This window comes from Vanacampus margaritifer, chromosome 15 (assembly GCF_051991255.1).
Source record: "Vanacampus margaritifer isolate UIUO_Vmar chromosome 15, RoL_Vmar_1.0, whole genome shotgun sequence".
Lineage (NCBI taxonomy): Eukaryota > Metazoa > Chordata > Actinopteri > Syngnathiformes > Syngnathidae > Vanacampus > Vanacampus margaritifer.
Window position 1 is genome coordinate 15,858,642 of NC_135446.1, and position 16,900 is coordinate 15,875,541.

At 39.4% G+C, this 16,900-nt stretch overlaps 1 protein-coding gene across 2 annotated transcripts; it reads left to right on the forward strand.

Annotated features, from left to right (window-relative positions):
• Positions 1 to 61: 61 nt before the first annotated feature.
• eml3 (EMAP like 3) lies at positions 62 to 16,334 on the forward strand. Of its 2 annotated transcripts, none has more exons than XM_077544997.1 (25): positions 62 to 303; positions 2,142 to 2,318; positions 2,387 to 2,489; positions 3,882 to 4,337; positions 5,835 to 5,945; positions 6,023 to 6,051; positions 7,389 to 7,424; positions 7,577 to 7,697; positions 7,774 to 7,923; positions 8,128 to 8,200; positions 8,880 to 8,990; positions 9,179 to 9,274; positions 10,408 to 10,542; positions 10,787 to 10,925; positions 11,928 to 12,079; positions 12,194 to 12,319; positions 12,402 to 12,533; positions 12,593 to 12,660; positions 12,731 to 12,819; positions 12,903 to 13,000; positions 13,118 to 13,205; positions 13,933 to 14,031; positions 14,421 to 14,551; positions 14,861 to 15,030; positions 15,111 to 16,334. In XM_077544997.1, the coding sequence occupies exons 1-25, from the start codon at positions 279 to 281 to the stop codon at positions 15,121 to 15,123; spliced, it is 2,928 nt and encodes a 975-aa protein (XP_077401123.1). In that variant the 5' UTR covers positions 62 to 278; the 3' UTR covers positions 15,124 to 16,334. The 2 variants fall into 2 exon arrangements, with proteins under 2 accessions (XP_077401123.1, XP_077401124.1); XM_077544998.1 differs by having other exon boundaries at positions 8,128 to 8,197.
• Positions 16,335 to 16,900: the final 566 nt, after the last annotated feature.

A 16,900-nucleotide genomic window follows, 5' to 3' on the forward strand; every position in this document is an offset into this window, starting at 1 on the left:
AATACCCCCAAACCGAAACGTACTGTATTACTATGAAGAGTTAAACCAGAAACGAATTAGAGTTAAGCAATAGTAACAGTGTGGATACTTGACATAGTGGAGTTGGCAAAGTAGACTTTGGGGGCAAATTTCTCTCGGATTCTCTGGAAACTTGACGTATGTGAGCGACACTCTTCTCACAGTATGGGGACGAAGCATACCTCTTTCGGGTCGCCTTCGGACTCTCGACGACACGCGTCATAAAAATCTAAATCAAATCAAAATCAAAAAACCAGAGCATGGAATCCTCAACCAACAGCCTGGGTGAGTACATTTTGTGTTTATCGGCATTCGTTTGTACAAAATGTATTTTATTTTATTTTATTATTTTTTTTATTTTACACTGCGTGAACACGCTTGTGTGTGACATAAGTGCGTGGGTGTGGAGTCAGATGCTAGCTAGTTTGGGCAGTTGTGTCTCTGTTGTGTTTTTTTAAATTAACAATTGTTTCCTTGTTGTTGTTCGTGAAACAATCATTTGTCAACGAGGTTTTGTAGCCGCGGGGCTATTTAAAAAGTGCATAGAGTGTCGCGAAAAAGTATTTATCCACTTCCTGATTTCTTTTTACTTGAATATTTATCACGTAAATGTTTCAGATCACCTCACCAAGTTTAATGCAAGTCAGCCCAAGTGAATATAAAATTCATTTTCTATATGATGATGGTAATTATTCATAAAGTACCTCCTGAACCTGTAAGAGTGCACCCCCACTGAGCGTAATTTAGACAAATGTAGTGCATTGTCACCATCCTGTTGAACTATCTTGAAGTGAATTGAGTAGCTTCATTTGTTTTTTATATAGAACCTCGAGAACATTCTAGCGAGCTACAATCACACCATTGATTGGCTTTGTGTGTGTGTTTCTGTGTGTCTTTGAGTCAGCTGCTTGCAACACATCATGTCTGCACTGAATTAGATCATTTCTTTCAAATGTCCTACTAATTAAATTGAACATCTGTCCCTTTCTAAAGTAATTTGCTTCATAGAAAGAACATTTAAATTAAAAATTGCAGGCAGAGTTGAGGATAGCATGAGACACTGAAACAAAAATGATGGCATCTTAATTTTTTTAAGAGAGCTGGAATGGATTAATGGCATTCCAATTCATTTAAACAAAGAAAGCCGATCAAGTCAAGGTAGCGCTGTACCGTAAAAATTAAACAAACATCAAGAAAAGAGTCAATTAAATGTATTATCACACTACTAAATGCATGCCAAAGAATACAAAACAACTAATGCCGCATTGTGAAACTCTATTTTTGTATTCATGTTGGAGGCAAGCTCAGTCATGCCGATTTGATTGCCAAGTCTTGCTCCCTCAAGCCATCGGCAAACCTTCAACTTTTATGTTTTTTGAGCCAAAATTTGAGACTTCACAATCACAACAAGCAGCAGGTTGGCAGATACGGAAAAATTCTCACACTCAGTCAAACCACCATGTGTGTTTTTTGAATGTGAGAGGAAACCGAAGTACTAGGAGAACAGCTGGAGCCCAGATTTGAACCCACAACCTCTGCACAATCGGCCACTGTGCAGATGCTGCACATGATTTCTCGAAAAAAAAAAAAAGGGCTAAATATGGCATTGAATCTGTTTGATAAGAACAACTGTACCATTGATGGTCAAATCGCTATCATTCTTGAATCTCCTTCTGGGTAGACTCCCATCTGCAAAACAAGTTTGCAGATGGGATCATCCCATAAATTAGGATCTCGGGACCGGGGCCGATACATTTGACACGAGTATCTGTCCTTCTACTCACTGTAGCGTGTGTGTACGTTTGCAACCTCTGCGGTCAAATGAGGTCAGGCTGTGCGCCAAAAATCTAAGACCTACACGCTGCACCGTGTTTTGTGAAAGCTCGTTCCAAGCAGGAAGAGTCACAGGAAAAAGACAATAAAACTCTCGAGTTGACCGCCAAGTTGAAAGACTGCTGCCAAAAGCGGATCCTGTGAAGAGGCAGGAGTGGGTGCGGTCCTACCGCAGCTTGTCATGTTTCTGGCGTGGGGGTTATTTCTTCCACAAGCGTACTGTAGATTGATGAAAAAAAAAAAAATCAGATAGCAAGTATGACTCACGCTATCATTCACTCTGTCCTCAGATGACGCGTCGGCGGACGGCAGCGTGGAATCCGCCGACCGGGCGTCCATGATGGAGACGCGTCTTCAGGCGCAGGAGGACGAGATCACGCTGCTCAAGGCCTCGCTCGCGGACGCCTTGCGCCGGATCCGCCTCCACGATCGACTTCTCCCCGTACTGAAGCAGCAGCTCATCGCAGGTTTGCTTACCCTCTTTCCAGCGGAATTGATGGGACTGGATTTGACCTGTGCCATCTGTCGCTTGTAGTGAACCCCGCTGCTGCCAGATTGATCAACCAAGTCTGCTGCCATGAGAGCGGAAAGTTTTCTTCCAGCTTCGGTGTTGAGGACGGAGCCCTGCGTGGTTCGAGGTACTGAGCTTCAAACCAGCGGGTTGAACTAACTTTAAGGGGTCAGCAACCTTTTCTGTCGATAACAAAAAAATGGGTCTTATAAACAGTTTTATATGTACTGACGGCCGAAGTGCTAATTAGAGCGGCACTATAACAGAAAAATATGTAGCATCCAATTCTTCTTTCATCTTCCGCTTTTTATTTTTGATATATTTTTTAATTTTTCATGCTTTGTTTTTCATACATTTTCAGATTTTCTGCCTTTTTTTAAAAAAAAATATCTGACATTTTTGACAATATTATGGATGAATTATGGTGATTTTATGCCTTTTTTTTCCTTTTTTTGGACTCGCTATAGCTATTTCAGATTGTTTATTTATTGGAAAAAAATTGGCCTTTTCTGACATTTTATGGTTAGTTTTTGAGCATTTTTTAGTCTTTTCTTAATTCAATTTTCTGACATTTTTGGCTCTTTTATGGTAATTTTCAGCTTTTCTTCTTCCGTTTTGAACATTTAATGGTCACTTTTTGGAAATTTTTAGGTAATTTAAAAAACTTTTTCATCGAACTTTCATGTCTCTTTATCTGACATTTTTTAAATATTTAATTATTCGTTTTATCAAAATTTTATCATTTAAAGATTATTAAATATATATATATATATATATATATATATATATATATATATATATATATAAGTAAAAACAAACAATAAAAAAAATATAGTTTTCTTTTTTAGAGCTCCACAAGGAGCCACATCAGAGGGACTAAAGACCCACATATGGCTCCAGAGCCACAGGTTGCAGACCGCTGAACTAACTCATTTATTGCCAGCTTTGACGTCTGTAGCAGTCAATGGCAGTGAATGAGTCAAAAGAAGGTAGTTTAACTCATTTACCCCTTAGCCATTTTCACCAAAGCAACCCCCTTTGCTCCCGGCTGTTTTACTGGATTTTGAAAAAAGTATATTTATATCTGTTTCTGTTTTGGCGCAATTAGCATTACAATAAAACTAAGTTTTATCATTATTCACAAATCTGTTTTGAAATGTGGGTAAATCAGCTTGTTTGCAACATGGGCCCTGGTTGGTCTCTTATACTCTGCTGCCACCTGCTGGCCGTTTTTGTAATAACGACCATTGCTTCACCAGTTCTGTGCAGTTGAGAGCCTGCATCAAAGCCTTCCGTATGCTCTAGCATAAAAAAAAACATTTAAAAAAACATATAAATACGTCATTGGGACACATAACATTTAAAATAGAACGTATTTATATGTTTTTGGGAGCGAATGAGTTAAGGTGCACAGTAGAGCTGGGTGATTAATGAAAAAATGATAAAAGCAGTTATTCTGAGTGATAAAATTTCAAACTTGGATCACATGTATGAATTTGCCGTCTACTTTTGTGTCCAGCCACTCACCACCCATTACTGTGGGCAGCACTAACGGCCACACGACGGCCCCGGCAGATCCGAGACCGGCGACAGCGGACCGGTCCACCCAAACGGAGGCGAGCGAGGCCGGCCGGGATCCCGAGCCGAATGCGGTGCAGGGCAGGGCGCTTTTATCCGGGCGGGTGCAGAGCCTCCACCTGGAGGACGCCCTCCCGCATCGGGCCAAGCTGCACCGCACCAGCAGCGTGGAGGAGGACGACGAAGACCTGGAGGACGACGACGAGGCGGCGGAGCAGGAAAAGGAGCTGAGTTGGATAGCGTCGGTTGAGGAGCCCATACAGCCCAGCACCATCGTCGGCCTCCAGGGCGGAAGTCGTTCCCCGGAAGATGCTGACGCGCACACGCCTGCCGTTCAGAACCTCGGCCCTTCGCCAAGTGCTCCGTCCCCCGTCCGGCAAGCGCCGCAGAAACCTCTGTACGTGAGCTCGCCGCCATCTTCTCCGGCAAACAAATTCCTCTTTTCTTTCTCTGGTGTTACTCCAAAAACCCAGTTGCATTCCCAACCACCGTGTAGCATTAAAGCTGCAGGTGGGAGGGGCCACTGGAAACTGCCGTCACCGCCGAGCGACACTTCCAAGTTAGTGTACATATTTGAGCCCAGTGGAAAAAGTGACATCAGGGTAATTTAGCGAGAGTTTAGACCAGGAGGCTCTTAAACTTTTTCCGAGGACCACTTATAATCCTTACGCCAATGACACATCATTTGCATAATTTGCTGTCAGCAGTAGCAATGAGTAGTATCAGAACATGACAAGTACTGAAACAGTCAACACTTTCCAGTCAAAAGTTTAGAGCAGGTCAAATAAGGTCAATCAGGAAATCTTATTAGAGTTACTTTTGATTGGCTGAAAGCTAAGGTAGGGCATCATAATTGCGTTATTATGTTTGCTTTATCCCTATATGTAGGTATGCACTTTTTAAAAATTATTTATATATATTATTATTATTATTATTATTATTATTATTATTATTATTATTTTATTTTTATTTTAAAAAAATAAAAAAATAAAATAATTGTAATTATAAGTTGCAACTCCTGTTTTTGCAGGCAGGAAAAGCATGTTTACATCGGTAGCTGTTTTACAGCAACGGCACTTGTTAATCTTTTCATGAGTTTTCTCATACAAATCCGTGATCTCATCTTGTCTTTTGGCTCTTTGAAGGATTGTCTCGCTAACCGTGTCAAGGCGACGCTGCTTTTGATTTAAGTGGACATGTGCGTGCATGCTTTCTTCCTTGTTGTGGTTTTGCTGATTTTGCCGGTCGATGGTTCGCACATGCCGCAGCTGAGCTCTTTTTCACTGATGTTCCGGGAGGAGCGTCGGCGGTTGATTTTCACTTCCTGCTTTTCAGGCCGGTTGACATTATTGGTTGACATTATTGCTGCTTATTCACCATGAAATATTGTGATTTCGCCGCTGTGTTTGTTTGAATATTAAAATACATCCGCAAATCATTAACAATGCTGCACTTTTCCCACTTTTTGTATGCTGGATTCAGGGTTATACTATTAGGTTTTATTTCATTTTTACTTTTTTTTTTATTCAGTTATTTGGCTTTAGCACAGTATTTTTTCCTAAAACATTTAGTTTGTTCGTATTATCATTTTTTCATATATTGAGTATTTCTTGAGTGCAAGCTAAAAAAAAAAAAGGTCACTTGTGTAATAAATTACAATTCTCAAACTTCCTTCTTCAATAGGTACAGATGTACAAAAAATACAGAAATAAATACATTTAAAATGAACCCCGAAAGCTAATAAATGATTAGTTTTATTTAGTGATAAAAAACCTTAGCAGGATTAAATATTTTTTCCCCTAAAAGTTGTACACATAACGACAAAATAAAGTGTTAATAAAATGTTAAAAAAAGTGAAGTTTTTATTTTATTTCATTATTATTATTATTTTCAGGATTCGAAGGAACAGCGAGAAACTGGGGAACCAGAAGAGGCAGATCAAGCGCTTGGACAAAAAAGCGGCGTCCTCGGCCACCCTCCTCACGCGCTCCCCAAGCTTAGAGAAGTCAGACACGCATGTCGCCACTTGTTCCGTTTGGTCCAACGCTTCTGTTCATCCCGTTTGTCTTCTTTTCTCCGCAGTCGTGCCAGGGAGGTCGTTGCCAGCTCAGGTGATAACTTTATTTATTTTATTTTATTTTTTTGGTACTGTCTAATCAACACTTTGATAAGTCACACGTGATGAAGAAGTGCTCACTTATACAGCGTATAGCTGTACAGCGAAGTATTGGCTCGTTGCCTTCAGCTTGTTAAAAAATTAGAGCAAAAACCAAATTGTTTTGTTTGTATTTTTGTTCATTATAAGTAGAAGTACAAAAAGTACTTGGGTAAAAAATTAAACGTGTCAGAAAGAGTAACAATGTATTTTTAGTTTACTTGCCACCGCTGTTCACTTATGTATGGAACGAGTGATTGAGAGCCGTCCAAGCCAGCAACGTTTGTGGTTTGGAATAGCTTTTTATAGGTTACAGTTAAGATGTATTTTTAGGCCACGTCTCCTACAGTGGAGAGGAAACGTTCACTTGCACTTACAAAAGTAACTGGAAGCTCTCAACGAAAATTTGCAAATTGTTTTCAAGCGGAAAAGGATTAGTCTTTTCTTTTTTTTTTTTTTTTTTACAAATTAAGACATTGTTTACAGAATGAAAGGCATATTATGGCAATAGTTATATTTTAGAAATTTACTTGTTATATAATGACTTAATTCAGTCTTTCCCTTGTTAAAATTTGACTTTAGAACTTTGATATGGAAAATTGCATCATTATTTATCCCATTATGATTATTCACAAGCAGCCATTTAACTCATTCACCGCCATTGACACGCTATAGGCGTCAAAAATTCATTTGAACTATTTCTATTAGTTTAACATTTTTTTCCCACTTTTGTTAAAAAGTGTATGAAACCTAGAATTTTGTTTGTACATTTTGAACATAAAATTTGTGATCAATCGTGAGTTAACTAGTGTCATGCGATTAATTACGCTAAAAAAAATTAATCACCTGACGCACCTAATTTTTAAGAATTTTTTCCTTTTTAAAAATAAATAAATAATTGTAATTATTATTTTTTAAATTTTTAATAAGCTTTTTTCTAAGTAAAGATTATTAAAAAAAAATAATAATAATTACAATTATTAAAGATTATTAAAAAATGTAAAAATAATAATTACAATTATTTATTTATTTTTAAAAAGGAAAAAATTCTTAAAAATTAGGTGCGTCGGGTGATTAATTTTTTTTAGCGTAATTAATCGCATGACTTCACTAGTTAACTCATGATTAATCACAAATTTTATATCTGTTCTAATACAATTTAAAAAATCTAGGTTTGTGGGAAAACTAATAGAAATAGTTCCAATTAATTTTTGACATCTATACTCGTCAATGGCAGTGAATGAGTTAAAATGAAAATTTCCATAATACGTAACCTTGAATTCTCACTCATAGGATCCCCTGGCTCCAAAAGAGGAACTTACAGTCAAGGTAGCCACACCCCTTTTTAATCATGACTGTAGTTTATTCATCGTGGGGATAAAGTCCCAACCACTCGCAAAATCCACCATATAGAGAAACATATTTTTATCTCTGATATCAGGGAACATTGTATATTACTGACATGCTGTTTTGTTTTTCAGGCCAGTCTATCAAAATGTTCATCCGCGGCCGTCCAATCACCATGTACATCCCCTCCAACATCCAAAATTACGAAGACCTAAAGATGGAGCCTCCCTCTGAGAAACTGGAACTGGACTGGGTGTATCCTTTTCAAAACAATTGGTCCGCGCCATGAAAGCGGCTGTAAGATACGTCAACCTTGACCCTGGCGCGACAGCTACGGCTACCGGGGGCGAGACTGTCGGGCCAACCTGTACTTCCTCCCGACGGGCGAGGCGGTCTACTTCATCGCCTGCGTGGTCGTCCTCTACCACGTCAACAACCGCACGCAGCGCCATTACCGCAGACACACCGACTGCGTTCGCTGGTTTGATCCTTTTTTTTTCTTTTCTTTTTTTTTCTGGAGAGCTCAGTATTGTTCATTCGGTAATTTTACCGATTTGACATGTCATCATCATTGCTCTCTTTTTTTTTTTTTTTTTTCCCCTGGTTTGATCCTAATGGCTATTTATTGTGTAGCACATAACGCAAAGTTTCCTGATCAATATGAATATTTGTGCCTTTCTTGCAGTCTCACTGTGCATCCCGACAAAGTGCGAATAGCATCTGGTCAATCAGCGGGCGTGGACAAAGACGGCAAGGTGGTAATGTCAGTCGAAAATTTGTGTGTCATTCGTCTTTCCCGAGGTCAAGTGGCAAGCGATTTTTTTTTTCAAATCTAACACAAATAATGAAAAAAAAACGAATAGAATTGTAGTTAACAATTATAAAAATCTATTATTATTTTTTTGGAATTACAAAATTGAAAAATAGGCCACAAGACTGAGTTGGATTTTAATATTCAATTGTAGTTTTTTAAAGATATCTTAGCTTGTTAGCCACTTACCCAAAAATTGCTCATACTGTAGATGCCACAAAATGTTGGCAAATCACTTTTTTTTTTTTTTTTTTTATCAGGCAAGGTTATACAACCCGATTAAAAGAAGGTGCTCCACTCACTTCCACATACAGTAGTTGTTTGATATCAATATGCCAAATAGGATGGTGCCATAGAAATATTATTATATCGTTGTGTGAGGTGGAAACCTTGTATGTCCAAATATGGTCAATTTGATATTATTTGTCTGAACTGTCTGAGAAATGTTGTAAAACTCAACCCTTCCCTCACTCTGTAGAAGCTGTGCAGCATTATGGCACCTTAAGATTTGAGAAAATCCGGCTTTTTTTTTGCTTTTAAGTAACAAATTAAATCATTGAAATGTTCACAGTCATCCTTTACCACTATTTAAATGACTATTATGGTGCTTGTGTTTGTGTGGTAAGCCCCTGCAGCCTTGCGTTCATATCTGGGACTCCGCCACTTTGGTCACCCTGCAGCAAATCGGACTTGGAACTTTCCAGAGAGGAGTGGGATCGGTTACGTTTTCCACTATGGTGAGTATGTACATCTTCACAACAGGCGACAATGGCAATAAGCAGCGGTCGTGTTGAATTTAGTGTAATGCCCTCGCATGTGATCATGTGACCTCCTGATCACTGCCATGCTTTGAGCTACAGTAATAGTTTGACTTGATCCTGTAATTTCTTCCTCCACTGGAATATTTATGCCATCCCGTTGGAAGGACTGCGGCGTCTTCCTGTGTGTGATTGATGAATCCACCGAGCACATGTTGTCGGTGTGGGACTGCGCCAGAGGGAGCAAGCAAGCCGAGGTCAAGGTAAGGAACAGTCAAATGTTGGAGTGCTCCCGCTAATGCGCACTTCCACCAGCGTGCTGCGTGGGAAGGCCGTCTTATGAACACACGAGTTTGTCCAAGAGGAACAAGATAATTACGGCAGCCCCTCCCCTCCGGACCGCTCCGGGATAGTCCATATGCTGCTTTACTGCACTTGCATGAATGGGGCTTTTTGTGCACGTGTGTATTTTCTTTAAATCCTGCTACATGGTGAAAAACATCTGCCAGAGATCTCGGCTAGGATCATGACAGGTTTTCTTTGGCGGAACAGCAGGAAATATAACATTATGTATGGCGATCAACATTTTTTCAAGCTCATAGTTTCGAGTTTATAGATCAAGGCACCACTGATATTTTTTTCTTACCCCCAAAAAAACCCACATAATAAACATCAATACACGTCTTTCACAATTTTTTTATTTATTGATTGCTAATTTATTTCAGTATTACTCAAATTACATTAGCAGAGTTGTACCTTAATGCTAATGTTTGCTTAAAAGTAGCCTACATGCTAGCTTAACTCATTCACTGCCATTGACGGCTGTAGACGTCAAAAAATTCATTTGAACTATTTCTATTAATTTTCCACTTTTTCCACTTTTGTTAATAAGATTATGAAAACCTAAAAAAAAAAATTTTTTTTACTGCACATTTAGAAAAGATAAAATTTGTGATTAATCGTGAGTTAATTATTGAAGTCATGTGATTAATTACAATTGAAAATGTTAATCGCCTGACACGATTTAAAAAAAGAAAGAAAAGATTATTAAAAATTAGGGGCGTCAGGCGCTTATTTATTTTTTTTAAATGTAATTAATCGTATGACTTCACTAGTTAACTCACGATTAATCACAAATTTTATATCTGTTCCAAATGTACAATAAAAAAATTCTAGGTTTTCAAACTCTTGTTAACAAAAGTGGAAAAAATGTGAAACTAATAGAAATAGTTCAAATAAATTTTTGACGTCTATAGCCGTCAATGGCAGTGAATGAGTTAATAATTAGCTTGATGATGTCATTTCTTTTTAGTCCTCCCATAGTAAATAAATACTGCAAATACTGAGCTTGATTAATTCTATAATGTGGTAGATTTGTTGTCTTTTTTTTTTTTAGACTACCAACGAGACGGTGCTCGCTGTGGACTTCCACCCCAGCGACAGCAGCAACATCATCACCTGCGGTAAATCCCACGTCTACTTCTGGACTCTGAACGCGGGGCAATTCACCAAGAAACAAGGCATCTTCGGAGTAAGACTCACTCGAGCCAACGTCCTACACGCCACTTTCACTTCCCTAATCATCTCTAAATAAGAGAAATGGAGTTGCAGCCTGGGGAAAAAAAATTACATTATGTCCACAACCAGTGGTGGGAAGTGACGAAATTGTAAAATTTGGCTTTTTTTTTTTTTCAACCTCTACGAATGATGACATGGCTTAACTGTGCCCTGTTATTGTTCTCAAAACAGTCTCTTTCCTTTCCCCCCCCACCCAGAAATTCAAGAAGCCCAAGTTTATCCAGTGCTTTGTGTTCAGCCTGACTGGTGAAGTTTTGACTGGAGACTCGGAAGGGAACATCCTGACATGGGGCAAGTCTGCCGCAGATACCAGAACTCTTGGCAAAGGAGCCAAAGGTAGTGCTTTGATCTACTTTTATATTGACGAATTATCGCATCAATATGAATTTGTTTTAAAGGGAAACATTAAAAACATTTCTTGACAATAATATGTTATATGTGACCTCACAAGTCTAAACATGACATTCTAAGTATTATTAAATTTGTGGAATGTGAGTTATGAAGCAAAATCCAGCCCTTTTTATCTATCTCAGGGGGCGGCCATTTTGCCACTTGCTGTCGACTGAAGATGACATCACAGTTGCTCAGGACTCAGGCAACAACCAATCACAGCACACCTGTTTTCTAAAACTGAGCTGTGATTGGTTGTTACCTGAGACCTGAGCAACTGTGATGTTATTTTCACTTGACCAATCACAGCTCACCTTGTTTTATGAATTAATGACTATCATAATCAATGTATACGACTGATGCGTATAGTAAGAATCGATGGGGACGGGTTACTAATGAGCCATGGCTTCTACCTGTCAGCACTTTTTTCAGATGTCAATGTTGCAAATGATATTATGTGATCGATGTAACCAGTAAATAATGTGTCCGAAAGGAAAAAATGAATAAAACAAACAAAGCTGAGCTGTGATTGGTTGTTACCTGAGCGACTATGATGTCATTTTCACTCAACCAATTACAGCTCACCGTATTTGCTAAAGCTGAGCTGTGATTGGTTGCTACCTGACACCTGAGCAACTGTGATGTCATTTTCACTCGACCAATCACAGCTCACCATGTTTGCTATGGATGTTACCTGAGCAAATGTGATGTCATTTTCACTCGCCAGTAAAATTGCAAAATGGCCACCTTCTGATACTGATAAAAAATTGCTGGATTTTGCTGCTTAATTCATATTCCACTAACACAATATTAACCAGAATACCGTATTTAGACAAGTGGGGCTGCATAGAACATATTATTGTCAAGAAATGTTTTGGGGGTTGACTTCCCCTTTAAATACTTTTCAGTATTTATATTAGCTTGTTTTCTGTTTTTATTTCCCTTCAGAGACCTTCCAGATCATGCGACAGACCAGAGCGCACGAGGGCAGCGTGTTCACCTTGTGCACGCTGCAGGGAGGCGGTCTGCTCAGCGGAGGAAGCAAAGACCGCAAGATCATCCGCTGGAGCGCCGACCTGGCTCCGGAGCACGAGTGTGAGGTGAACCAGAAGTGTGTCTATGTGTTCCTAACACTCAAAGCACCCGCCTGTACATTTGTATAATACAGTGCCGTGGAAAAAGTCTAAAGGTCGTGACCCTTGTTGTGTGTCCAGATTCCTGAAAATTTTGGGGCGGTCCGCACCGTGGCGGATATCGACGGAGAGGAACTGTTAGTCGGAACGACAAGAAACGCCATCCTCAGGGGCACTTTGTCCTCCGGTTTTGTTGCAATAGTGCAAGTGTGTGCAATAAACTGACCTTTTTGTAAAGTTGTGTTACCGTTCGCGCTAACTAAGATGGCGTTGACTTGCGGTCTCTCAGGGTCACGTGGACGAGATGTGGGGTCTTGCGACACACCCGTCCATGAACGACTTTCTCTCCTGCGGCCATGACAGGCAGGTGTGCTTGTGGAACACCGAGGAACACACGTTGCAATGGAGCATCACTCTGGAGGTACCAAACAACTGCTCGGGATGTTTTGCCACACAAAAACTCATGTTGTTTTTCTATAGGAGTATGGCTTGTGCGCTGATTTCTGCCCAAATGGATCCGTGGTTTCGGTCGGCCTCAGCACAGGAAGGTGACGTATCACGCAGAGAGCATTTCTGCTCGAGCCGAGCAGCTTGAACCGTCTGTGGGTTTTGCAACAGATGGGTGGTCCTCGACCTGGTGACCGCCGAGGTCATCTCCGAGTCGGTCGACGGGAACGAGCAGCATTCCGTCATGAGATACTCTCCAGGTACTATACAGTACAAACCCCGCCTGTGAGGGCGTGGGGGGGGGGGGGTTCTCGTTCCGCATTATGAGCATCCATGTTAACAGATGGCAGCTGTCTGGCTGTGGGGTCCCATGACAATTTCATCTACATCTATAACGTGACGGAAAATGGACGGCGCTACACTCGTTTTGGGAGATGCAACGTGAGCTACATTTCGCCGGTTCAAAAGATGTGAAAATGAATGAAATATGGTAATATGATTATTGTACTGTGTGTCTGTTTTGTTGAACTTTTTTTTTTTCCCCGACTGTACTCACAGGGTCACTCCAGTTTCATTACTCACTTGGATTGGTCCAAAGACGGGAAGTTCATTATGTCGAATTCAGGCGACTATGAAATCCTCTATTGTAAGTTAATAAACTTAAGTTGTATTATTATTTATTGACTTCAAATAATATGACCTTGTTCATCTATCTTTGCTAGCCACATATAGTGACAGCTATTCCAATAGATTGCAAAATTGCCATTCATTCTGACTGATAGCTTTGCGTTTGAATAAACAGAACCAAATTTCACACTCTCATTCACTCCCAGCCATTTTCACTGAAGCAATCCCCTTCACTCCCGGCTGTTTTACTTGCTTTTGACTGATTTTGCAAGGCCCACAGAATATTCTGTTCTATTGCTATAAAAACATGGAAACTACCAAAAGAAAGATTAGAGTCTCTTCTTTCATCAGGAAAAAGTTTACATTTTGCAGGAATTAACATTAGATTTGAGCTAAATTTCATCATTATTCACAGATCTATTTAGAATTGTCACTAAATGAGCTTTTTTTTTCAACGTGGCCCTGGTTGATCTATTTTGCTTTGCTGCCACCTACTGGCTGTTTGTGTAATAACAACTCTTTCTTCAACCGTTCTTTACAGTTGAGAGGCCGCATCAAAGCCTTCTGTATGCTCTAGCATAAAAAAAACATAAAAACATATAAATACGTCATTGGGACACTTAAAACTTTTTTCTTTTTTTTAAACGTATTTATACGTTTTTGGGAGCAAATGAGTTAAAGGACAAACGGGGAGTCTCAGAGATTCATGCGTGGCGTTAATGCACATGTATGTTCTATTCTGTCAGGGGACGTTGCTGCGGGCTGCAAACTATTAAGGAATCGCTTTGAGAGCAAAGACCGGGAGTGGGCGTCCTACACCTGCGTGCTGGGCTTCCACGTCATGGGTGAGGAAACAAAAAGTGGGATTCCAGATCGGGCGCTTAAATGGTTAAAATTGATTTCATAATTCATTTGCGGTTTGGCATTTGCGAACGCTCAAAGCAATACAAGTATTAATTTGTTGCCATCTTGGCAGCTTGGCGTCACGGAACTATATTGATGTGAATTAAGGAGCTTAATTTTTAAAAAAAAATTTGATGCTTTACTGCCATCTTGTGGCATGTATGAGTAATTATAAACTTTTTTTGGGCGGATGTCTATTATTCTGTTTTTACTTTTCGTAGCAAGACTTAAATTTTCATTTTTTTGCAAATTTTTATACAGTAGTGCATTACAACATGTCAAAGATAATGTAATAATGTGTTTTTTTTTCTATATTATGGATTTTCACCAGGCGTGTGGCTGGAGGGCTCGGACGGAACGGACATCAACGCGCTGTGTCGCTCCCACAGCGAGAGCGTGGTGGCGGTGGCGGACGACTTCTGCAAAGTCCATCTTTTCCAGTACCCTTGTCCCAAACCCAAGGTACGGCGCCGCGCTCTGTTTTGCTGAAGCAAATATTATTCTACCACTCCTCCAAACGTTCGAGGCAAAACCTGTTTTGGAATTTACATAAGAGCGGGAGAGCGTGACTTCACTTCATCGTTGCTTTCAGTTAGAATTTTCCTCCCATTTTCTTTCATTTGATTCTAAAGCGGTGGATTCATTTTGAGGGCTGCTGCTTTTGCTGTAAACATAAATAAATAAATAAATAAATAAACAAACAAGCCTTCTGTATTTTGTGAAGTTGTGTTTTACATTTATTGTATTCTTTGTGTTTTTCTCCCGCTCCAGGCGCCAAGCCACAGGTACGAGGGTCACGGCAGCCACGTCACCAACGTGCGCTTCACCCACAGCGACTCCCACCTGCTCTCCATGGGCGGCAAGGACACCTGCATCCTGCAGTGGCGGGTGATCCGAGGCGGCGCCGCCGCCAGCTCTCCGGAACCCGCCCCCACCAGCCGGTAACTGGCGACGACAGAAAGTGGGTCTAAACGAAGTATGGACAGACTTTTACAGGACTACATTGGATTTTGTCTTCCAGATGCAAAATGTGACTTCTGTTGCTGTGATATTCGGAGAACATTCCGTTGTTTACTGGCGTTGTTTGTGGTGTATGACACTGAAAATACCCTGGGATTATAGTGGTACCTTGACCTAAAAACTCAATTTGTTTTGTGTAAGCAAATCAATTTTCCCTAATGGAATGTACTGAAATGCCATTATTCCGTTCCTGCAAGAAAGGCAACATAGTGTAATAAATATGAATAGTGGGATTACTTGTAATCCAAAAGTCACATACATTAGTATGAGCATTTTTGTCAATTCAACCTGTCATTATGACCCGACCCAAATAGATTTTTTTAGGCCGATGCCGATTCTGATATTTGGCAGAATAAAAATCTGATAACCGATTAAACAGTTCATTATTTTAAAAAATATATATAATGCGTAACATAATTTATTAAAATAGCTTTTTTGAATCCCTTTATGCTTACAACAATAAAGATATGAATTACAGGCAGAACAATTGACAGATTTTGTTCAGATATTTATTTGTTTGTCTTCTGTTGTAATGAGTAAAAGAAATCGATGTGAACACTTTTAAAACAGCTAATATTTACTAATCGTTCAAGCCCTACTAGTAAGTGCTTTTAATTTGGATTTGTGTGTTTTGACAGTTCATCCAGGGACATACAATTTCCACACAACCGTCAAAACTCACATTTACAGTATATATATATATGAACAATTTAGAGCCTCCAGTGAGCCTAATATGTTTTGTTTTTGGAATGTGGGAGGAGTAAATCCACATAAGCACATTGTGAACACGCAAACTCCAAACAGGAAGGCGCGAACCAAAGTTGGACTATGCCGTCGGCTGTCTGTAGGGGGCAGCCTTGCTCTGCAAGTGGTGGCGTGTTTGTCAACTTAAACAACAGTTTTGTTTTCTAACGTTTAGGCCTTTTTAGTTTTCAGCTTATTCGTTGCCCCTTTTGACCACATACAGACATATTCTGTAATTTTAGAAATTTCTTTTTTTCTCTTCTTCTTTTACGGCATTTTTTTTTTAAACATCAGTTTTGCCATTTGTATTTTTATAAATGCTTCAAATTCTGCTTTTTGCATAATGTCCAAGCAAAAAAACCAATGAAATTGTATATATGTATTCTCAGTACAAATTCTTAAATTAAAAGTGTAAGCTTGACCGTGTAAAGGGCTTAGTCATTTTTAACTTGCTGTCACAAATAAAAAATAAATCTACCAATGTGCTTGCTAATGTTGTTTTTTCCTTATGTCTATATACATTCTCAGGCATGGTAATCCACTGGACTCCTGCTTTTTGTTGGATTTCCTTTTCTTTTTTAAATAAAAAAAACTAACATTTCAGGGGTTGATTTCAGGTGTATTTTGTAAAGACGGAATAAAGATTTGTTTTTAAATGTACAGTAGTTTTCATAGGTTTCAATTGGCTAAATGTGGTGACGATAGAGAATTTGTTGCAAATACAAATAGTATGATATTGATCTATTTAACGATGCCGCAATTGGCTATGATAAGTTAAATGAAATTCCACACATCAAATGCTCTTAAAAAAAATGAAGCCAGATGGACACAAATGCCCAGCAAATGTTTTTTGAATATTTTTTTGTTTTGTTTTTTATTTCTGTCAAAAAGATAAACCTGAAATGTTAAAAAAAAATTCGTTTTTAATTTGTGAGTTTTCATTTAAGTTTTTGCCGCCAGAACTCGTTCCGTCTGTCAAAACTGCTTGGTCAGGGTGATGTTTCCGATGTTTACCGAACGTTTCCGAAGATGACGGGTGCGTGTAAC

Excerpts from the sequence above, each read along its gene's own strand:
- eml3 (XM_077544997.1), top strand. The coding sequence starts at position 279 with ATGGAATCCTCAACCAACAGCCTGG. Across the intron at positions 5,946-6,022 it reads CGCTCCCCAAGCTTAGAGAA|TCGTGCCAGGGAGGTCGTTG; the intron begins GTCAGACACGCA and ends TTTTCTCCGCAG. Across the intron at positions 10,543-10,786 it reads AGAAACAAGGCATCTTCGGA|AAATTCAAGAAGCCCAAGTT; the intron begins GTAAGACTCACT and ends CCCCCCACCCAG.